Below are 23,608 nucleotides of genomic sequence, written 5' to 3'. Positions count from 1 at the left end.
ACCACCCTTAAATATATACAAATTGTTGGCCACTTAAATGTGCAGTCCCACAGAGGTGCAAATTGAACTAATGACAGTAATATGTTTAATAGGTTGCAAACAGGTGATTCATGTCTTTCAAAAAAAATCTGGCATGTTTAAGTATTTATCAGTTTAGAAAATGTTCCTTTGTTTTCAGTCACATTGGTGTGATTGCCAATTTTGTTTGCTCTGACCCCTTGATTAGGTGGTGAGGATCAGATTTAATTATTATATTAGGATATTATTAGTGTAGAATAAGGAAAAAACATTATGGCAGTGAAAAAGGCTGTCGACCTGCACTGACTCTCTAGGTACAATATCTATACTCACTTCCAGGAAAAACTTTAAAAATAGTTGTTTTTTTTTTTAAACACTCATCAACCACCCAGTTTAAAACTATTTAATATAGCACTTAATAGTTGAGTTTGGTCCTACAAGATTGCCCCTTTACTGTACATATTACTGTGCGGTTTCAGTTGTAAGCAGCACTTAAATGCAATTCAGGACAGTAAAAAAAAACTTCACTGGCCACTGCGACAGTACTGTGAGATCTTTAAAAGATACACTAGTGCTTAGAAAGAGGTCCATTGGACATGCAATCTTCCAGCAATGTCCACCAAAGACCATTTCATGGTTGCACTTCTGCCTGTGTTAACATTTAAACTCATGCCAAGTCTTCCATCCATAAAGTCTTTAATGGCATCCACAGCTTCCAGCGACCATATCATCGTACTGTTTGAGGACAACGTTTTCATCATCGTCAAAGTAGAGCAGGTTTATGGAGAAGAGTTTATCAGGGACACAGCATGGACTATTAACACCTTTGCTCAGTTTGAGAGCATTGATGATAGACTGTACTGTGGCATGGTTGGTCGGTCTCATGTTCTGTCCCAGAGGGAATGGACATGATCCCTTACAGTGATAGGCGTTGTATCCTCTTGGGGAGATAATCCATCCAGACCAGCCAATTTCTTCGAAGTCTACATACAGTGGATGTCTTTGACAAGGCACGTGTCCATCCTCCCCTGACGATCTAGTGATCCTTGTTCTGTTTGGAGCTGGTACATGAGGTTCGTTGGGTAAAAGCATTGCTTGCATGTCTAAATTTGAAGGGTGGAATTTAAGGATATTATTAGCTTGATAAAACCACAAAGAAGGCACATGGAGGGCTGTGAAATAAACTCATGACCATCAATATCCTTATCCCACTTAGCAATGTATGTTTGTTTTACAGCAGTGTAAAGACATTTAACACTTGTTCTAGCATATTTAATGGTTGCATTCAGGTTTGATATGTTTAATTATTATTTTTAAATCATTTTTGGAAGTTTATCATTATTATGCTTGTAAACACTGTATCCTAAAATGTAGTTTTACTACCCCTATCTCTTCTTTACCAAACTCTCTTATTAATCTATGCTCTGGTAGAGAGGTGGCATGGATAACCCTAACAGGGGGATAACCCTAACAGGGGGATCAAACAACAATGGCGTTCAACCCCCTCTTACCAATTACCCAATGTACAATAAAATAGGGAAAATTTGCAGATATCCAAAACTGATTTAATAATACTTATCTGTATTTAAAAAAACATGCTATTTATTATCTAGTTTTCACCCATTAACTATATCCCTCCAATTTTGGTCTGATGTGGGACTACACCTTGACTAAGGAATTATGTGATCAAAATGATAAATCTGTTCTGAAGGACACTTGTACCAGACGTTTATTTTAAACTATATAAATGGGCCTACATTTTTAATACAGCAAAAAATAAATAAAAAGAATTTCAGTGATTGTATCTTACCTGGAAGACCATTTAGTGAAACAATGCCCCTTCTCCCATCATCAGTGAAAAGAACAAGCATGGGCTGTTTGCTTTCATGATGATCTCTGCCCGACGCAAAGCGGATAATGTTTGAGTCAACTTGTGTTCCTCCAAGATTTCGGACAGTCACAAGGAGACCTTGGTTACTGCTCTCATCATTCCACGCACGAACCTGTTATATAAAAAAGCCCCCTTATTACACACATGGACAAACAGTGCAGGTTATTTCCTAGAGTTAATGATGTATTGGTAAGATTGTTTCTAATACCTAGATTATAAGCTGTATGGGGCAGTGATTTCATTTCCTGATTTTGTTTGTTGCACTTTTTGTATTATAATTTGCTGTACTCTGTTGTCTCTTTTTTAAATTGTTGCGTACATTGGGGGCACTATATGAATAAAAACATATCTATATTATTACATACATTATATTGAACCAACATGCACTTTCAAGAATTCACATGTCTCCATCTACTGATGTTCTGTATAATAAAGAAGAGACCTGTGAGGTCTCAAACTTACATCTAATCAATGGAATTGTCAGGTTGAGCAAGTACATCTGATGATGGCACAATTAGTGTATGACAAACTGTTATGCTGGTGCATTACAAGGTATAGCAATGCACAATTAACCTATTATCTTCCAATACAGCTACCATAACCCTTTGCTTTTAAATACACAAATATGACGTTTGTGTTCTATCTGCTGGTGATCATCATCATCAACAGTCCTTGGTCTATTTCTAGAAAATACATCAAGCACGTTTTATAAAACCCAGATCAAGAACAGACAAGTCTGCATTAAACTTTTCATAGAGCAAATTGAAACTAGACAGTTGAACTAACTAAATTAACTTGTACATCTAACATTACATATACATATGATGAATTAAAAAAATATCTTATTAAAGCCAAACCATTTCTTATTCCAGTTTTAATAATAATTAAAAAACATGTATCAACCTAAATACGTTTCAATACACCATTATGTGTATAATGCTAATTATGTGTGTACTCCAACTTCTCAAACTTGCATGGAACATGTAATAACACATTATTTTATATTATAATACTCACGGCTTGTGTGATGGAAAACACCTCCCATCCTGAGGAATGAATTGGAACAAGCCTAGATGACAGCAGCTTCTTTCCCTGGGCTGACTGCATTTTATTCTTATCTAATACTTGATAGACACTTATCTGTGGAAATAAAATACAACTTCTATCAGGAAACTGCTATTACTCTGCACTAGTTAAAGGGTACTTTCAAAACAAACATGCAATCTTAATTGCACATATAGAAAACATGTGTATATATATATATATACATACACACACACACATAGAATATATATATACACATATATATATATATATATATATATATTTTATTTTATTTTTTTTCATTCTATGTGTGTGTATGCCACTTTGGAAAAGTCTGCCAGTTGCAAAACTGGTTAAGAACAGCATCTGATTATCAGTTCCACATTAAAAGTAGTGTATTTGTTTTTATTTGATAAAGCTGGTTCTATTTTTCTGGTGCCCCAATTTGGTAGCTGTATAGTACTAAAGAACCAACCCCTGCAGTATCTATGGCCTTACCTGGCAGAAGTGATGCCTCTTGAAGTAAGCTTGCTCTGAAGGTCTTGGTTTCATTTTAAAAAGGTGCAACTCTGCTGTTAGGATCTTCTCATTCTTAGTCACAGTTGAGAGGTTGAACAGGAAATGCATCTGGTCACTGTGAACTGATAAAGAATATTAGGTAAGACATTATAGTGCAGGTAAAACAGACTTAAACAGTTTCATAAAAATACCTAAAGTTTTATTGCATTATTTATTCAAGAGCATAATTTTCTTAGTATCAGTAGCACTATTATTAGTGGTAATCGTACCAGGTTTAAGAGAAAGTCACATTAAAAGTAATTGTATTATTTCACTGCGAAAAATGCTATTTTGTGCACCGGTTTTGTAGCATAAATGGCACCCACACTTTCAGTACATCATTTATTGTCTATGCTTTTAATAGCAACACTTTCCTACTAGAACAGAGAATGTACTTCTAATAGAGAGTACTGGAGCCTAATTAATAAATAAGTTTTGATGCCATAGTAAAATGCAAATCCGTATTTTAACTAACTGACAGTTTGTTTTATAATGCCTAGTGCTAAAATATCTTACTTTTATCAAAGAAACTTCTGACTGTGTTTCCCTCCAGAAGATCTGGGTCTTTTGTGACACCATCTGCATCAGCCACTGTGTTATAAAGGTCCACCATGTACTGAGGTGGTTGCTTGACATGGTGTAGAGAATGTGGTGGATCTTCAATGCCAAAAACTTCCAAAAGTCTTTTGAGGGCCTCAGATCTCACTTCCCCAGGGTCTTCCACCGAAAAAAAATTCTTCTCCATACTTTCAGCAGGTCTTGAGGTGCACCCTTCCATGATGATAAACAGAAACATCAAACCCAACATCTTCTTATTGCTCATCTCTTCAAGGTGCAGCTCTTCAAGTTTCTTGTGGTTGAATGATCTTCTGTAAACTTAGTCCCAGAATTTATAACAAACCTGGAAGGCAGCTGTACCTTAAGCTCTGTAACAAGATAAAATTAAATCAAGGATGCAAAACAGCAATCAGTAAATGTAAAGAAACCTAATTGCAGTGCTAACAAGGTGTGAAACAAGACTACCAAGGCTCTGTCAGCAATTATCCTACAGTACACAATTTATATGAAACTGGAAGCTGTTGTACTGTGTACACTCCTTAGTTTAAAGGAAAATCAGGGAGTTTTGTATAGAAAGAACAAGCAAAGATTTAAACACCTGGAGAGGATTGGTTTGTTTATCATTTTTCTGTAGCAAATGTGAAATTATTCTATTGTAACAGGCTCAATGAGGAAAGTTTGCTCTCCCTTGGAGACTAACTTCCTTCTAATGAATTTATTAATGGGGCAAACAAGAGAACATTGACTTCCATGAATTAAACCCTGTTAAGCAAACAGATGGCTAAAACCTAAGGTGTCCTGAGATTTTAGCTAAGCAGATCTCCTACAAATTACCCATAGTAGCTCAAGGTCATTTAAAAATACATACACAAATCTGCTAATTTTGAATGGAATCATTAATGAGTAATATGTACAATTCTTGAAAGCCACCGAGGGTTTTTCTACTATAAAAAATAAGACATTGCTAAAACAAAGGCTTTCCATTGTATTTACGTAATGGCACATTTTCACATTATGGGAAGTTGTATTCTACACCCACAATATAACACCTTGCTATGTGCCCTAGAGGTGGCCATATAAATGCAACATTTTCTGAAACAAAAAACTACCACTTTCTGAAATCCTTTAAAAAGCTTTACTATGGAAGACAATGGCATTAAGGGAATAGTTAAGGGCAAAGAGTGCAGGGCTTTTTGAAGTGAGTGGTTTATGATTTATAGGATTTACACCCAAACAGGTAAGGAACCCCCTCCCCACCCACTTTTTTTCTTTAATAAAAACATATAACCAGATATGTTTCATACCAGGTTGTTGATTGGGTGATGAGCTTTTGATTGGTTGAATAGATGACTTGATCAGGGATGGATGAAAAAGGGTAACATCAGACACAGGAAGACATTGATCTAACCTCTCAATCCCATCTGATTCAATCCATTTACCATTCTTCAATTTTTTTTTGTAATACAAATCTGTCATGTGTATCTCGGTGTTTCTCTTCTATCCAGACATTCAGGGAACCTATTTATTTATCAAAGTCAGATGCGTCGAAAATGAAAGAAAACAGCACCTACAGTCTTTTTGGTTTTGCATTAACTCCCACACTGGAGAAGAGATCAGCTCTATCCAAATGGATAGGACTATAACCTCCTACAGCTCAGAGAAGAATCTTGATATCCCACTGAATATAGGCCAAAAGTCGTGCAGCTACAACTGGTGCGAAACAGCACCAGATTTATATATATGTAGCCCCCTGTAAACAGAACGGGCTATATATCTTTCTCCTACTGTGGTAAGTCCTGTTAAGGGCAGGCGTCAGCAGTAATCATGGGTTTTCCCCCTTCACGCCCTGCCTTGAGTGATAGATGCAGGCCCCTGACTCTGCTGCAGGCATGAGACAGAGGGGAGGTCCTGCTGACATCATGAGGGGTAGGGCTGACTCTATTTAGTAGCCAGTTCCTGTGAGGACGTGGGCTTGTTATGTGGGAGTTGGAGAAGAGAAGTTCTGCCCTGGGACCAGAAGAGAGAGGCTACGGTCCTATGAGTTTGGAGAGTGAGCAGAGCTAGAGTGGACCAATGCCCCTCACCCTACTGAGGGGGTGAGGGGGAGAATCTACCCCCACCCAGAGGATACCCTCTGAGGTGGGCATTGGGGGTATTGAGGCCCCCCCACAGACCATCCTGCAGGAGTACAGTCTGGAGGAGAGGAGAGGAGGAGGAGGTCTGGTGTACCTTTGGAGTGCCTTGGCATATGATCTGTTGTGTACTACTGTTGCTGTGTGCCAGATAAGTGACAATAAAGACACTGCTGATTTTACATAAGACTGTGTGATTCTGGAGCATTCACCCTGGGACCAGGGTTATTCTTCTATAAGGGTCCTACCCCACATCCCTGGGAAGTTATAGAGGATGGAGGCGCTGCATCACTAAGGAAATGGAGGCAACTACCCCAGAAGCCTGGTCCTGTGTCCCCAACATCACCGCGGGAAGCTCAGGCCCTCCTGTTACTGGCAGGTACGCACCACCAAAGCACATGTAGCCAGCCCTCACTACACCCTAGATATGCCATCTGTGTCTGGGGGGGGGGAGGGGGAATATGGGTTACATTTGGAGGCGAGCTGCTGAGATCAGAAATAGGACAGGCTTTCAGCAAAGCAGAACGGGAAGAGTGAAGTGCACTCTCCGTGCAAGTGCTGGAGAAAGTAGGGCATGTCATACCAGGGGTAGTCAGGGGAGCGTAGACTCCCGCACAGTACGCCCTGGGTGCCCTAAGAGGGTGGCGTAAGATGGGTGCCTAGCTATAGCTGTTCTAGTCCCTTGAGGCAGATAGTGTGAGGCAACTGGAGGGGTTAGCCTGTTAACTGGTCCAGGGACCATGGCCCAGGGCCCGCACTATGAGTGGCCAAAAGTAGGGACGCCCGTACTTAGTGAAATGCCCGGTACACTAGCCAGCACCCACATAAAACGCACCACAGAGAACTTGCAGGAACAGTCACCGAGTACAGTGCACAGAGAAGGAGTTCTGCCTCGCCTGCGGTATGCCACATCATATCAGTGGGCACAGTCAGAAAACATGCAGAGAGCATCCGGGAGTGTTAAGGAGCAAGTGGAGGTCCGTCAGTGTCTAGGAACGTGTTACACCATAGACACTGAGAATATTGCACATTTACATGTGGTGGGCGAAGATGGTGGCCGTCACTACATGTGCTCCGCGGAGCAAAGAAGAATCCAAAATGGTGATAAACGCGCCATCAACGGCCCAGCAGTTAGCAGCCGAACTAAAATGGCGATTCCCGCCAATTCTGGAGCGCGCACGTGAATCGTGCAAAGAGACTGTACGAGAAATGTGGCGGGAGATGTGCAGGGGTTTGGGGCCAAACCCATATCCCCTGCCAGAGGAGCGGAGCGGCGCGAAAGCCGAAAGCCCACCCACCTGTGCTGTGACTGGCCAACAAACCAGGCCACGTCACACTGAAAGAAGGAGTGCCCCGCCTCTTGTTTCCACCAGAGGGAGGGGGCACAAGGAGAGCCAATCAGGAGAGCCTTCCCCAGCAAAGGGAGGGACAGGAAGCGAGAGCGAGGAGCTCCACTTCTGCCTGACATTCGAGGAGCAAGGAGCTGAAACATTGAATTGTTCCACCCCTGAGCTAAAAATGTCCGAACTGAGCACCACGATCTACCAGCTACCAGGAGGCTTACTGGTAGTGGAGGTGGAGGGCCACGAATACCTCCGGTGTCTGTGCGTCCACTGCGGGATACCCGGAGCGGTCCCAAGCACTAAGGCACAATGCCCTCAATGCGGCACGTACTACCTGTGGCCTAACGAGCCATGGCCACTGATCGAGACCCGCTGGGTGCCTCTCTGGGAACACTAACGGAGGTGGCGGAGACAAAAGACAAGGCTGCCCTAGTTCCCCGTTTCAACCATGCGGGAAGAACCAAGGCCAAGCCAGCTACAGAGCCGAGAGAACCGTCGGCGGAGAAGAGCGCGACCGCAGTGGAGGTACCGGAGCGAGCCCGTTTCATACCAATACCCACTGGCGGTATCCCCCAAGAACCCGGTGACTCCCTTGCGGAGGATCCGATAGTAATATCCTCGGAGGAAGAGGTTGGCGTACCATCGGTGGCGATGCGCCTACCGGCGAACCATCCCCGCGGTAATAAAGAGGAGCAGACGAGTCCAGACACCTTCCGACGGCGAGCGCTGGTGCGGCCGGAGGCCCGTAGCAGTCCCATGGCCGTGGTGACTCCCAGTGCGGTGGAGAGGGCGTCCGAGAGGACCCTGAGTACAGCAGCCTGCAGTGGAGCGGTAAGGAGACTCCACCACCCCCTTACTTCCGCCAGGCGAAGACGGCACCTGTAGAGGATGAGAAGGAGAGGCATGCGGCCTACTTGTCCGTCCGCAAACCGGATGCTCTACCACTGCCCCTTCCGGCTTCGACGCACTTCCGGTGCGGGACCACGGAGCGGATGGAGATTCCGCGGGCACCGGCGACGATGTCACTTCAGGGTCCGACGGGAAACGAGGCCCGGGAGCGCTGTTCTCCCCACGGAGAGTAGCCATGGCAGCTGCAATGGCCACCCTGAAGAGCCGAGGCCCATCCAGAGAAGCGCGAAGCATGGCGGAGAGAGCAACCAAGAAAGCGCCCACTGGTCGCGGTATTACCCGCTTGCTGGACACTGACTTGAACATTGCCCCAGCCCCAACCCCAAGCTCCATCGCCCCGGCCACTGCCCCTGCCCCGTCACGAGTGTTGTCACCGGGACCCAGTGGGGATAAATTGAGCAAGTACCCCAAATATTCCAGAGATGTGTGGGACTGGGAATTGAGCGATGAGGGGTCTGATGGGGAAATACCATATGCCAATGTGATATGTGTGCCTAACCCTGTGCCTTTTTCTCCTACAGCTAGAGGGAGGGCCCGAGGGTCCCACACTCCAGCAGAGGCTGGGCCTGTCAGTGAGGTGGTTCACAAGATGAACCCTACAGTGTATATCAACGCCAAAGGGAGGAGAGATTGCTCGCACTCTACAGAAGCGGGGACGTCCGGTGTCTCATCCCAAGCAGAGTCAGAGGTAGAGAACACTAGCCACTTATCAGAGTACGAGCACCGTGACAAGTGGTGGGCACCCTTATTCACTGGGTACCATGAAGGTATGGACCGCACCAGGTTCTTACTCATCCGTAGCAACTTAGTTGATTATTGGTGGGCGGCAGGTGCCTATACTCCTCAGGAGGTGGCGGACAAAATAGACCACAGGTATCGGGAGATAGAGCAGAAGATAATTCTGCCCAAGGGGCCCAGTATTTTGTACGATGACATTGCCCCGACAGAACCAGAGTTCTGGGTACTGCCAAGCAGGGCGGGTCGCCATAAGAAACTCACAAAGTTGAGCAGAGCAGACAGAGCCATAGTGGCTAGGTACAGGCAGTCCCATGGGTACGAATACCCCTATGTGCCTGAGCCTATAATGCAGCAGATTGAGGAGCAAAGAGACAGTTGGCTCCGAAATGCCGTACAAGAATATTTGAGGACAAAATTTGGTAAGGCAGGTTACCATAATGAGGACCGGATCAGTGAGTTGGTCAGGATCTGGAGTATAGGACGGTGCATATACATGCACAGTGTAATATATCGGCCAGAGCATGGGTCGGTACAGTCCTTCTTTGTGACCATTACGGACCACAATGGAAGAAAAGTAAGGAAACCTGATCCGAAGCATTACTATTAGGGTTCTCCCTGTTGGGAGTAACCGGGTTTTCGTGATACTACCTCATGTGGTATATGTTATGCTTAACCAACTGCCATGATGTGTTTTGTTTCCCATGTTTGTTCACGGCAGGATGGTACTGCTAATGTTAGGTCCAAGTGGGGACCATTGGATTCCACCAGAGGGAGAGTGTAGCCCCCTGTAAACAGAACGGGCTTTCTCCTTCTGTGGTAAGTCCTGTTAAGGGCAGGCGCCAGTAGTAATCATGGGTTTTCCCCCTTCACGCCCTGCCTTGAGTGATAGATGCAGGCCCCTGACTCTGCTGCAGGCATGAGACAGAGGGGAGGTCCTGCTGACATCATGAGGGGTGGGGCTGACTCTATTTAGTAGCCAGTTCCTGTGAGGACGTGGGCTTGTTATGTGGGAATTGGAGGAGAGAAGTTCTGCCCTGGGACCAGAAGAGAGAGGCTACGGTCCTATAAGTTTGGAGAGTGAGCAGAGCTAGAGTGGACCAATGCCCCTCACCCTACTGAGGGGGTGAGGGGGAGAATCTACCCCCACCCAGAGGATACCCTCTGAGGTGGGCATTGTCTGAAAATAGAACCAGCGTATTTTATAGTTCAAATTGTAACCATACTAAAAGATACTTTTACCTCCAGTTTATGGGATACCAATTAATATTCATAGTCACATATACAAATCTCTCAAATTGTTCTACAATAATAAGAGTAGAACCATCCATAAGGGATTATGGTTTCAATCTTTATCCATAATAATATTAAAGAAAAATAGAGATAATACACTCAGATATAAGTTATTCAACTGTCTAGAGAACATTATACTCTTCCTATTCATAAATTGATCCACCCTCCTCAAGCCACACCTATTTTGTGTTAAATAATACCTATCTCTTCTGTTTACCAATAGATTCATTGGAGTATTTAGGATATCTTTAGATATACCCTTATAGTAAGTGTAACTAAAACAGATAAGGACATTGACTAAAATTTGGTTTTTACAATAGATAAGTATAACTGTTGCTAATATCATTTATATTAATGTGTTGGCAATTACAGTATATCCTTTTGATATCTTTAGATATACCCTTGTAGACCGCACAATAACGAAAAAATTGACAAGGACATCAACTACAAGTTGGTTTTAATAATTTTATAGTATAACTATCATTCAAATTTTTTTTTATATATATATCACAGTGTGCAGGCAAGTATTTAATAATGTAGATGCAATATTGGTTGTTCACATGTGTACATAATTTGTTCTACTTACAATTTAGATTGCCAACACACTGTTTTTTGCCTATCAACTAATTAAGCTAATTGGACTCGGGGGTTATATAATATGAGACACCACACACCCAGAGTCCACCCCTGAAGAAGTCAGTCAATCTGATGAAACGCGTAGGGAAGGTGTGCAGTGGACTTTCCAACGCTTGCTATTGAACTGCTGACAATCTGTACCGGTCCGGTATCCTGGACGATTTCCGTGACGTCATCCGCTGGTCCGCGGCATCTACCGTCCCCGGTGGGAACTAAAGATCAACTGGTGGTGTATACCGGGTGAGAGACCATCGTGGAGCGCCTGATACGTCAGTTCCTGCAGGCAGTGAACAACGGAGGCAGCATTCTGTTCCAGTGGAGTCACGGAGGGACTACAGCAGCAAAGCAGCGTTTCCTGGTCCTAGGAGCATGAGTATTACTCATACAATGCTTTTAAATGTTTTATGTTTGTGAGTTCATTTTTATTGAGATTTTGGGAATTAAATATATCGATTTTTGCACAGTAATGCACTAGGATTTGGCGCTTTTTTTTCTTATATCTTTCTATGCAGGTGGAGAGGGAAGTCGTTGTGCCCTTTTTAAAGAAGCTGCCTGTTGGTCCTAATAGTGCTACTGTCACTCCCCAATCATTGGACTTATTTGTTGGACTCTAGAGGACTATTTGCATTGTGCAGATTAAGGAAAGTTCACAGCACCACACATTTTTTTGTTTAAATTGTATTTTTTAGTTGCTTTTATTAGACATCTATTATGCACTATTGGTATATTAATTAATCTCATTATTTAAGGCTATATTGTATTATTTATCATCATATCAATTCATTAATATTGTGTTTATATATTTATAATCTACTAGCAGTCTATTTATAGATATCCTATATTTCTGGCTATTCATACACGAGCGCAGACCTTCATTGTATATATATATATATATATATATATATATATATATATATATATATATATAGAGGAAAGGAAAGCCCTTTTGGGAAAACATTGTGTATTATTTCTTTGGAATAGTGTTGCACTTTTGCACATGGAAAATATTGATAAATAACCATCAACATATATTAATAATAATATTATTTCATATAGCGCTTTTCTCCCAATGGGACTCAAAGCGCTTTACAATTACAGTATAGTGCGCAGTACACAGCATACAGGATTTTTACAGACACACTCCCTGCCCAGATTAGTTTACAAACTATGTTTCTAGTACCTGAGGCACAGGGAGATAAAGTGACTTACCCAAGGTCACAAGGAGCTGGCAAGTGGCATTGAACCAAGGTCCCCTGTTGTAACTCAGAGTTAGTGTCTTTACTTACTGAGCAACTCACGTGCTTCATTGCTTACTGTCAAATCCCACAGTGGTTTTCAGTTTCAGAGAACTACTTCTGTGAAATAGGTATTTGCTATTGTGAATAAATGCCTTATAACAGCGGTGTGCAAACTGGAGAGCGCGACCCCCAGGGGGGGCGCCAGACTGCCTGCGCGGGTGCGTGCGGTTTACAGAGGCCCTGCGCACTTCCCGAAGGCACTTAAATTAAGTGCCAGGGGAGCTGCAGGGCCTCTGTAAACCTTTACTTACCTTGGCTCCACACGTGTCGCCATGGCAACATGGCATCAAATGACGCCGCAAGGTCATGTGATGTCACGTTGCTATGGCAACGGGATGTCATGACACTGGAGTCGGCGCCAGTAGGGGTGAGGGGGGGCAGGGGGTGAAGTGACTGCTGGCAGGGGGGTGCAGGGGAAAAAGTTTGCGCACCCCTGCCTTATAACAGAATCCAAGTTAACTTTGTAATAAATGCAGCATTTTTATTTTATGTAGATACTGTATGACCTACAACTTGTCCCTAACAATCATTGCATACTGTATATTCTGTGCTGTTTAGGACTTTGTAGTTGAAAAGCTAATTTTAAACTATGAATTAAGCATTTAAATGTTTTGCATGGTATATTACGTCTGAGTGCTTTCAATTTATTGCATATTAAATGTATGCCTTATATTATCTGAAATAGTCCTAATTTGCCCAGGTCTCTGAAAAACAGTAAGGCCTGGTCCCCGGTGGCCGCTGTGGCGCGCGCTACTGCGTGCACGCCAAACACCACACACAGTACAGCCCGCTATGGGACAGGCACCAGTGGCTGTGTATAGGTGCGCAAAGTGAGATGACGCGTACATTGGCAGGGAAGATAAGAATTTTGTTTTCCCATTCCGCGACGCGATCACGTGGTTGGCGGGTAGCCAATGGAAGGGTAGATATGCCCCGTCATGGTCGCACCCCCCCCCATCATGGCCCCGCCGCAGCGCCTCCCATAGCTCCACCACAGACCGCCGACCGCAGCTTTTATCTGTGCACGCGACGCCAAGTCGCCAGGCGTGCATGCACGAGTAAATACTGGGGCCGTAGCCTAACTGGTCAAGAACAGTAGACAATATAAAAGGATTGCTAAAATCACAGAAAGAAGAACGCACAAGGTGCACCAAAGGTGAAAGAAATGTATTAAACAAAACAGATAAATGGAAATATCAACTTACATGTCAAAAATCTGCACTCCAATAAAATCCAATAAGAGTAGCTCTCCTTGTTGTCCGGCTCCGTGTGTGTCTAGTTCTGCGGTAATCTGCTGCCAGCAGGGGCGCCTTGTGCTGTCTTCTTTCTATAATTGGTCTATCTACGGATTCATCCCATGGTGGACACCTGTGGAGGAGGGGAATACCTCCACGCACAAGAGCTGCAACAGGGGAGAGCTGACCATTTTCAAGGTCCTCAAGGAAGCAAGAGTGCGGATCAAAATCTTCACAATTGATAAAATCACCACAACAATGTTATATCCCAACTGCATATCAGATGCATAAAAACCACAGCACATTCTTGAAAAAGTTTTTCAACTGGCAGATTTTGATCATTCCCCCCCCCCCCCTTCTCAATTAATATTTAGACCACAGGAATGCTTTATGCTTTCGCTGGATTGGGGTGGTAATTGCATCACATCTCATTTGCTTAACAGGAGATGTCAGAAATGATCATTATTGTGAATGAATGTGAATATAATTATTTAATGTGTTTGTGGTTTCCAGCACTCAATATGTAAAATAAACTCTAGAAAAAGACTTAGACGCCTATTCTAGTAGCTTCGATGAGTTTGGTGCTACCTCGCAAGGTTTGGCATGTTCCCGTCGAACGGTTATTCCTTTGTGTTATCTCTGTATTCAGAAAGAATCTGAAACCCTCTTAAACGTGTAGTAGGAAAATGCCAAAACCGTTCGGCGAAACAGCAAAGTCATCTCAGATTTTTTCCAAGTTCTCCCCATGCGAATTTATCGCAATCAGAGCTCCACAGGGAGAGCCGTCTCTGGTTAGGCCTGCCGGGAAGGTTGCAGGAGTGATTAATCCCTCCACTATTAACCACTCCCGCTACCCACCCAGTAGGCCTAACCACCCACTCAGGATACTCTTTGACAAAGCGCTATAATAGCGCGAAACGCGTTAGAGGCATATCCAACTCCTCCATGTTGTTCACCAATAATAAAGATTAATTTTAGTACCAGCTCTGCTTAGCCCCAGACATTTTTGGCGTTCGCTGTGCTCCGTCTTACTCTCCACGTGGAACTCTTCATGCTAACCACCCACTCTTTGGTCAACTACCCCCTCCACCCAATCCCTCTACCCCAAATAAACATTAAAAAACACAACAACCCTACTACCCACCTCCTCTACCCCCAACAACCCCCCTAATACATACAGTACATTAATGGGCAAAATTACTATTATCCAGATATGGATAATAGCTCATTTGCCCATTCAAAATAAAACATTATCCAGCCAGCATAAAGTAAATACAATTTCTACTTACCCTGCCAGGATGAAGGCCGTCCTCGTCTTCCTCCGCGTCCTTGTCCTCCGTTGGCAGGAACACAACGATAAAAAATATAATCTAATGGCCCCTAACCCCTTAATCACCTTAGTGGTTAGTAACCGCTAAAGTAATTGAGGGGTTAACCTCCTCCCCGCTACTCACCCGGAGAAGCTTAAACACCCACCCCAGGACAACTAACCCCACCCTCTATCCATTGATTGGCACAGTGGTAAATCATGCCCATATAATATTGGCACTATAAGCCACTATAGCAGTCAATGGGCAACCTAAAAAAAAAACAGCACCAAAAAGACACAACAATAAAAAATAACCAAGCACCTAAACACCAGAACAATAAAAGAAATCAAACACCAGAAGAATAAAAGGAATCAAACACCTAAACATCAGAAGAATAAAATAAATCAAACACCTAAACACCAGAAGAATAAAATAAATCAAAAGCCTAAACACCAGAACAATAAAAGAAATCAAAAGCCTAAACAATCTAAAAATTGAAAAATAAAGCCCTACAAACACATAACAATTAACTCAAAACAATAAACAGAAATACAAAACATAAAAATTAATTCAAAACAACCATTTGCCTAAAAATGCATTGTCTGTCACTGTATCTATACCCTAAAGGGGCACAGATAAATACATTGGTAGTCAATGGGCAATCAATTTAAAAAAAAAAATACAATTAAAAAAACCTGATACATTCAATGTTTTTCTTACCTTTAGATGTATTTACCCTCCGATTCCTGATGTATCAGGAAACTCTCCATCCGCGATGCCATCCTCAGCATCAGGTAAAATCTTCTTTCTTTAATGTTCTTTCTTCAATCTTCTTTATTTGTAATCCATAGGTACCTGTTGTCTCATCATCTTCTTAAGCTAAAATGAGATGAGTGGCACGCTGTGCTCACCACAAACAAGGCGGGACCCCGGTGCTGAGGTGGGAATGGGTATAAACGCCACCCATAGCCACAAGGGCGGATCTGGAGTGTAGTTTGGTTGAGGTAGCCGGGTCAGGGTTGGAGAGGTACAGTTCGTCGTTATACTTGCCGGGGTCAGGGTAGGAGAGGTCCAGATCGTTGGAGGTACTATTAGCTGTGGTCAGGATTGGAGAATGGAGAGTTGTCGTGGTCCGAATGCCGAGGTCATGGTAGGAGAGATGCAGATGGTCAGGAACAGCCAGGGTCAGGAGTATGGAGGCGGGGCGTCCAAGAAACAAGCCGGGTCGGTACACAAACAAGGTTCAGCAAGGCAAGGCAAGACTGTGGAGGCCGAGATGAGGAGAACAATAAAGTAACAATAACTATGCTCAGCCGATATTCAAGAGGCACAGCTGAGCATATAAGAAACCAATAGGAGGAGAGGCGGAACGGAGGTACGTCCTCAGCGGGAGCAGGGATAGGCAGAGGTGAAGGAGACAGGTGTAGGCTATGTAAAAGATTATCACTTGACGCGGAGCTCATGTGCATTGCGCACGCGCTGTGGATGCGCGAGCGCAAACCGGAGGCTGGACCCTCCGCCAGTGTCTTCGGCCGAGAGCCGGGTGCGCGCCTGCACATAGCGCTGCGGGGAGGAAGCATGGGTCCCGAGGACGTGTCGTCAGGGGCGGGGAGTGCGGAGAACGAAGAAGGTAAGACGGGAGTGCACCGAGGGCGGCGTGACTTGTTCCTTACAGTACACCCCCCCCCCCTTCAGGAGCGACCTCCGGGTGACTTCAAAAAGGTTTGAGGGGATACTTCAGATGGAAACGTTAATGGAGTCCGGGTACATGGAGTTGGTGATGAGGGATCCAGGACCGCTCTTCTAGTCCAAACCCCTTTCAGTGCACTAAGTACTGGACGGCTCCTCTAGAAATTCTGGAGTCCGCAATTGACTGGACCTCTTATTCCTGCTGTCTCTGTACGAGAAGAGGTGCTGGAGGTGAAGAAGAATCCAGAAAACAGGAGCTCAGGAAGACAGGCTTAAGTAAAGACACATGAAACACCGATGGAATCATCATCGACGAAGTAAGTTGTAGACGATATGCCACTGGATTGATCCTCTCCACTATGGGAAACGGGCCAAGAAACCTGGGTGCCAGTTTGAGCGTGGGTACTTTGAGCTATATGTTCCTGGAAGATAGCCACACTCTGTCTCTTGGACTAAACTCATGAATACTGCGACGGTGGCGGTCTGCCTGGAGCTTTTGTCTAGTAGTTGCGGATCTAAGAGACTCAGTAGTGAGTTATGAGCAAATTCGGCCCAGGGGAGGAGATCTGTCCAGTTATCCTGTGTATCTGAGACAAAACAACGCAGGTACTGCTCCAAGGTTTGATTGGTTCTCTCCGTCTGGCCATTGGCTTTGGGGTGATATCCGGAAGAGAAATGTAAGGAAATGCCCATCTTTTGAGAGAAAGAATGCCCAAATCTGGATATAAATTGTGATCCCCGATCAGAGACGTTGGTTTGTGGAACCTCATGTAGACGGAAGATCTCCTTGACAAAAATATCCGCCAAACTGGAAGAAGTAGGAAGACCTCTTAAAGGGATGAAATATGTCTGTTTGGAGAAACGATCAATAATGACAAGAATGGTGTTCATTCCCTTGGAAACAGGCAGCTCTACAATAAAGTCCATAGACAAATGGTTCCACAGATGATCCGGAATGGGGCGAGGGTGTAATAGACAAGGTGGCTTGCTCCGAGGAGTTTTTTTGCGAGCACAAGTGGAACATGCTTTGAAAAATTCCTTAATATCTCCTTGAATGCCGGGCCACCAGAAGGTTCGTTCGATGAGATTGGTGGTTCTTCTGGTACCGGGATGTCCAGCAGACTTGGATGAATGATCCCACTCCAAGACCTTCCTCCGGTAACGTGGGGAGGCGAAGAGGCAGCCCTCTGGGACCTCGAGACCCACTGCAATATGGGATTTGTCCTAAAGGATGTTGTCCATTACGTCAAATGTGTTGGCGGATAAAATGTACTTAGAAGAACTGTCTCCATATGGTCCTCGGACTTGTCTTCGGTTAAGAACTGATGAGAAAGGGCATCGGCTTTCAGGTTTTTGGAACCTGGTATGAAGGATATGATGTAATGGAAACGGGGGGAAAAAAGTGACCAACGAGCTTGACGAGCACATAGACGATGAACACCTTCTATGTAGAGTAAATTCTTGTGGTCCGTTAAGATGGTGATTGGACTCTCCGTACCCTCCAACAGGTGCCTCCATTCTTCAAGAGCAAGCTTGATAGCCAGAAGTTCCCGGTTACCGATGTCATAATTCTGTTCAACCGAAGAATTTTTTTTCGAAAAAAAGGTGCAGGGGTGGAGCCTGGCCAGAGGTGACCTCCTTTGAGACATGATGGCTCCGGCCCCAACATCAGATGCGTCCACCTCCAATGTAAACGGCAACTTGGGATCCGGATGAATGAGGATGGGTGCTGATACGAAGGCTTTTTTCAGGAGATCAAAGGCTTGAGTAGCGCTGGTGGCCAGGAAGCAGCATCTGCCCCTTTTTTGGTCAAGGCTGTGATGGGGGCTACCATGGAAGAAAATTTCTGAATAAACCTGTAGTAATAATTCGTGAAGCCCAAGAAACATTGTATACACTGGCGACACACTTTATTCGAGCTCGGCTAGTCCCACGAATTCGGGTATACCTGGGTGTAATGAGGTTTGTGACTGTTTTCTGCCCGAGTGCATTGAGTTATTTTCCAGGCAGGGATTGAAGCATTTTATTCCTGCTGGCTGCAATACTGCACAGTATATATATATATACTGCATTACAATTCATGAATTTATGCCATCTGGTAGACACGCGAAGCATTGCAGCCTATTAAATCCTAATCATTATCATTTAACAGATCAGCCGCCCATCAGCCAGGCATGAACCCAGGCTGGGAAGGCAAATGCAACGGGGCTTGTCAGAGGTGAGGAGCGGCGCATTCCAGGTATCTGCCAGGTACATACTGGGTATTTGCTCGAATAAAGTGTGTCGCAGCAGTAGCTTTGAGAGTGGTGGGGCGTGGCCAGTCCATACCTGCCTTTAGTTTAGCTGGATACATGGAGAACCCGGAGTCAGAGATGATATACCCCAAAAATGCAGTGCAAGTTTGATGAAATTGGCATTTCTCCAATTTGGAGTAGCGATGGTTCTCGCGAAGGCGTAATAGTACCTGTTTCACATGACTGATGTATTCTGGAAGAGACTTGGAAAAAATCATTATGTCGTCAAGGTAGACGATGAGAAACTGATTGAGAAGATCTGGGAAGATCTCATTGACAAAGTCCTGAAAAACAGCCGGAGCGTTGCAGAGATCAAAGGGCATGACTAAGTACTCATAATGGCCATCTCGTGTGTTGAAGGCCATCTTCCATTCGTCCCCCTGGCGAATCCTTACCAAACTATAGGCACCACACAAATCTAACTTGGTGAAGATAGTTGAGCCTTGAAGACGATCAAAAAGTTCTGAGATCAGTGGTAATGGGTTTCCGTTCTTGAGGGTGATCTTGTTAAGCCCTCTATAGTCAATGCATGGGCGAAAAGATCTGTCTTTTTTCTTGACAAAAAAGACCCTGCCCCGGCTGGAGACGAGAATTTTCGTATGAACCCTGTAACAGGGGACTTATCCCTGTTCACAAATGTGCCTCTAATCCAGCAGTGTGGTGGTTAACTGCTGGTAGGCAATTAACGAACACCACCTGCCTGATTAGATGGCTTAGAAAAGCCTGTCTTTTGAGACAGGAAGAGAGACCTCACACCTGAGCTGAACTTGGAGACAGAGGAGAGATTCCTTAGTCCACAACTGGGCTGGACGAAGGAAAAACAGATGTCTTGAGCAACAAGCTGACCACAAGACAAAGAGGACAAGATTCTAAACTTGGAGCCTGACATTTCCTGTGCACACAAGGGTGCGGTTCCAAGAGAGCAGAGAAGCTTCCCCTACAGCAGCCCAGCTAACAGATAAGACTTTTTCGTATAAGACTATTATCTATGTCTGTGTATTGATAAATGTCTCCATGATTTGGGGCTGGTAAAGAGCCTAGCTAACCAACCCAGTCAAAGAGGGCTGAACTACATGTGTAGATAGTCTCCAAAGCAGAGATAGGTTTTCTTTGTTTGGCTCACTATTTTGCTTATGTTTTTTTTGCTGTGTTTTAAGCGACAGGCACAATAAAGCTTTGTTATAATTTCACCTTACAACAGTCTCCATTGTGTACCTCTGCACATGTCCTCCTACATATGGTGTCAGAAATTTGGGATGAGAGGTGGCCTTTGAAGTTTAAAGGGCCGGAGATTGCCTGTGGAATTTTTTTTTGTGCTTTTGCCTGCATACAGTCTTGCAAACAAACCTGAGCAACAAAAACAAAGATTCACCTGCAACAGAGATCAGAATTAAAGGGATACACACCCAGGCAGGAAACTTACACTGCACTGAAACCTACAAAACCACAGATGGACTCTTTCCCCAATCCCAAGAGGAGAGAGAGAAAGACTGCTGAAGCAGGTAAACCTTATTTGCCTATCACAAAGTGTAATATGGTCATTGAAATAGGGGTTTTGCCTTCCAGCCATAGTCAGGGTTCAAGAAGTGAATCAGCCTTAAAAAGGGATAGGTGTTTGTTGTTTTCAAAAAGTTTCGCTGAAGCAGTTACAGAAGGTGATCCACGAGCGGTACTGATTTTGCAAATAAAGGTTGCCACACCGCATAGGACTACCAGCTGTGAATGGAGTATATGCAGAAAAGTGTGAAAATTGATACAAGACTGTGCTGAAGCAGGGGAATTTTTAGCAAACAAATGCCGAGTGTAAAATTGCCCTACCAGGGAAAAAGGAATTGCTGAACTGTGTAAAAAGTATTCCAAAGCCAATTGCTGAGTGTTGAGTCACCCTGCCGGGAGTGAAAGAAATATTTCACTGCAAAGGATGTTTTTTTTTTCTGCAAGTATTAAAGTCTGTCTATGTATCTTGGGAGCAAAACAGACACCCAAAGTGTGAAGTGTGAATGCCATAATACCCAAAGATGAGACTGAAAATGACTGAACTCAAGCAGAAAACCAAATTCTGTTGCTGAAGCGGAGGGATTTCACCTAGCAAGTAAATGGTGTAAAGCAAACAGAAGTTTTTACCTAGCAACTACACATCCAGCATACTTAATGAGAGATTACACCTAGCAAGTAAATGGTGTAAAGCAAATAGACGTTTTTACCTAGCAACTGCACATCCTGTATACCTGATGAGAGAAAATGCGTGCACAGCACTGCTGATATTGTAAAACTTATCCAAGAAAGAAAAAGTCTACAGAGATGCCTGTGAGAGCTACGACCTCTACAAGCAAAATATGCCCACCTGTAGGACTACCACAATTGGGGGTTCTAGCAAGTACAGTGGCAACAGCGCCTCCTGAGGTCAGGAAGAAAACTACACCTGAGAGCCCCAAAATGGAGGACAAGATGCAGCGTTCCTGTAATGAACCCTACCCCACGGAAGAGTGGCCCTTCCAGTCCAATAAAGAGGAAGACATCCCTTACGGGGAACCCGAACCGAGTCACACCCACTAAACACCCCAAGAATGGTGGGGGTGCCTGAACTCGGCACGAACCGAAAAGACCGCTCTCTATGATGACGAATATGGTCGACAAGAGAAAGAGCGGGAGCAGCAGATCACCCAATATTTCTATCAGCTAAAGCAACTGCAAGAAAAGCCTGGCGTATATAATGAAGCTGCTAAAGTATCAAATAAAGAAGGAGACCCCAGTATTCCTGATGGGACGGAGTCATCCAAAACAAAAAAACGGAAAAAGAAAAGCGGTTCTTCACTTACCGTGGAAGGAACAGACACGTCCGCAGATCCTGTGGAGGAAAAGGGGGACAGAGTTGCCCTGCAGCCTAGAGAAAATGGAGAATTCGTCCCGCGGTTAACCGAATATCCAGAGGGCCCAAGGCAGAAGTCGTGTACCCCAAAGAAGTGTCTGTCTGGTGCCAACAGTGAGGAACCCTCAACCAACCATCCCAGGGAAGTGGAGCCGGAACCAGTGAGTGACGATCCCTTGACCAGCCCTGAAGATGCCCTGAAAAATGCCAGACATGACTGTGATATGCTCCGTGAACAATTGAAACAAAAGAAAGATGGTTACACAGAGCTACAGAAAAATAACGTGAGGCTACAAAAAGATGTGCTCACAATTTACTCTTTAGCCAGGACAGATTTGGACGATCTCAAGACTGAGCTAAACTGCAAACGCTACTATTTCTGCCATGGATGAAAAGCAAAGCCAATCTGATAAAATGAAGACTAAGCTGAAGCGGAAGTATGAGGAGGCACTGAAGCAGATGACAGTCTTCCAGCAAGAGGTTCAAACTCTTCGCATAGAGCTAAATGCCTCACAACAGGAGGTCAACAGTGTCCGAACAGAGGTGGACGTATCTCAGAAAGAGGTTCAGACACTCCGCAGAGCACTGGATGCCTCACATCATGAGACCAACAGCTGCCGCATAGACCTGGAAGTTTCCATAAAGGAACTACACAGTCTCACGGAGGAGCTGGACATATCTAAAGAAACTATTGTCAATCTTAAGACAGATCTCAAAGTCTCTCAGAAGGAGTTTCAGACCCTCAACCTAGAGAAGAAAATCTCATGCCAGGAGACTGTCATTCTCAAAGCAGATGTGCGTAAATGGAAGGAGGACTGCAAGGAGGCCCTGAATAGTACAGAGACTGAAAAAGGAGAAAATTTAAGATTACAAAGAAAAAAATTAAAACTCAAAGAAGAAAATTTTAATTTGACAAACAACGTCAAGAAAAAAAATGAAAAGCTGCACGAGCTTAAAGAAATAAATAGACTTTTGGAAGGTGAGAAGTTTGAAGCAGAGCACCGACTGCAGAACCAACTGCAAGGTCTGCGTACGCACCTCGAGAAGGCCGAGGAGAAGCAGCGAACTCTGCAGGAAGACAATCTGCAGGCTGTTAAAGAAATTCAAGTGCTGCAGGAACGTCTGATTACCCAGTATGTCCCCGCAAAGCAGCATGAGAAACTGAAGGCTACCCTGAGCGTCACCAAAGCAACGCTAAAGGCCAAGCTTAGAACCCAGGTGATGCGGCACAAAAGGGAGCACAAGAAGGTCCAGAAACTGAAACAAGTAACTGTGGCCCAAGCAAAGAAGTTCATAGTGCTTCACAATGCAATAAAAATGTGGAAGCAAGCTCAGAGAAAGCAAAGTACGCAGATAAATTCCCTGAGAAGAGACTTGCAAGACGCACTCAAACAGGTTGAGACTCTGCAGACCAGTAACTTACAGATTCCTCCAATACGGAAAAAGGTATTGGCTCTGCCCAAGCACCAGTATCCCACAGTAACTAATGCCCGTGAGGACAAGGGTACAGTGAGAGTTGGGGACTCCACGCACCTTCAAAACAAGATTACGAAGTTTGAGCCACCTAAGAAAGCACTAGCCAAACTTACAGCTGCCCAACAGACAACAAACAGAGGTAGGAGTGCAGAATCAAAGCCAGAAGAATCTTTAGCTGAGGAAGCTGAAAAGATAGGACGTTCTCTGGAAAGGGCGGTGGAGGTGCAACTCAGTTCCAAAGAAGCTGAACTGGCGACTCCGTTGTGTGGAGGAGGTGCAGAAAGACCGCTTCAAAAGCGGAAAACTCTAAGGGCTAGTCC

At 44.3% G+C, this 23,608-nt stretch overlaps 1 protein-coding gene across 1 annotated transcript; it reads right to left on the bottom strand.

Moving 5' to 3' along the window:
* Window positions 1-377: 377 nt before the first annotated feature.
* Window positions 378-13,846, bottom strand: LOC142500927 (bone morphogenetic protein 2-like). Its single transcript, XM_075610201.1, has 6 exons — window positions 13,621-13,846; window positions 4,028-4,437; window positions 3,452-3,594; window positions 2,927-3,049; window positions 1,829-2,021; window positions 378-1,121 (listed from the first exon to the last, which is right to left on the bottom strand). Exons 2-6 carry the CDS (start codon window positions 4,332-4,334, stop codon window positions 715-717), a joined length of 1,173 nt encoding a protein of 390 aa, XP_075466316.1. The 5' UTR covers window positions 4,335-4,437; window positions 13,621-13,846; the 3' UTR covers window positions 378-714.
* Between the last annotated feature and the right edge of the window lie 9,762 nt (window positions 13,847-23,608).

This window comes from Ascaphus truei, chromosome 8, assembly GCF_040206685.1.
Source record: "Ascaphus truei isolate aAscTru1 chromosome 8, aAscTru1.hap1, whole genome shotgun sequence".
NCBI lineage: Eukaryota > Metazoa > Chordata > Amphibia > Anura > Ascaphidae > Ascaphus > Ascaphus truei.
This window is presented reverse-complemented; position numbering and strand designations above follow the sequence as displayed.

Excerpts from the sequence above, each read along its gene's own strand:
- LOC142500927 (XM_075610201.1), bottom strand. The coding sequence starts at position 4,334 with ATGAGCAATAAGAAGATGTTGGGTTTGATGTTTCTGTTTATCATCATG. Across the intron at positions 3,595-4,027 it reads CAGAAGTTTCTTTGATAAAA|TTCACAGTGACCAGATGCAT; the intron begins GTAAGATATTTT and ends ATTCTTTATCAG. Across the intron at positions 2,022-2,926 it reads TGTTTTCCATCACACAAGCC|GTTCGTGCGTGGAATGATGA; the intron begins GTGAGTATTATA and ends TTTATATAACAG.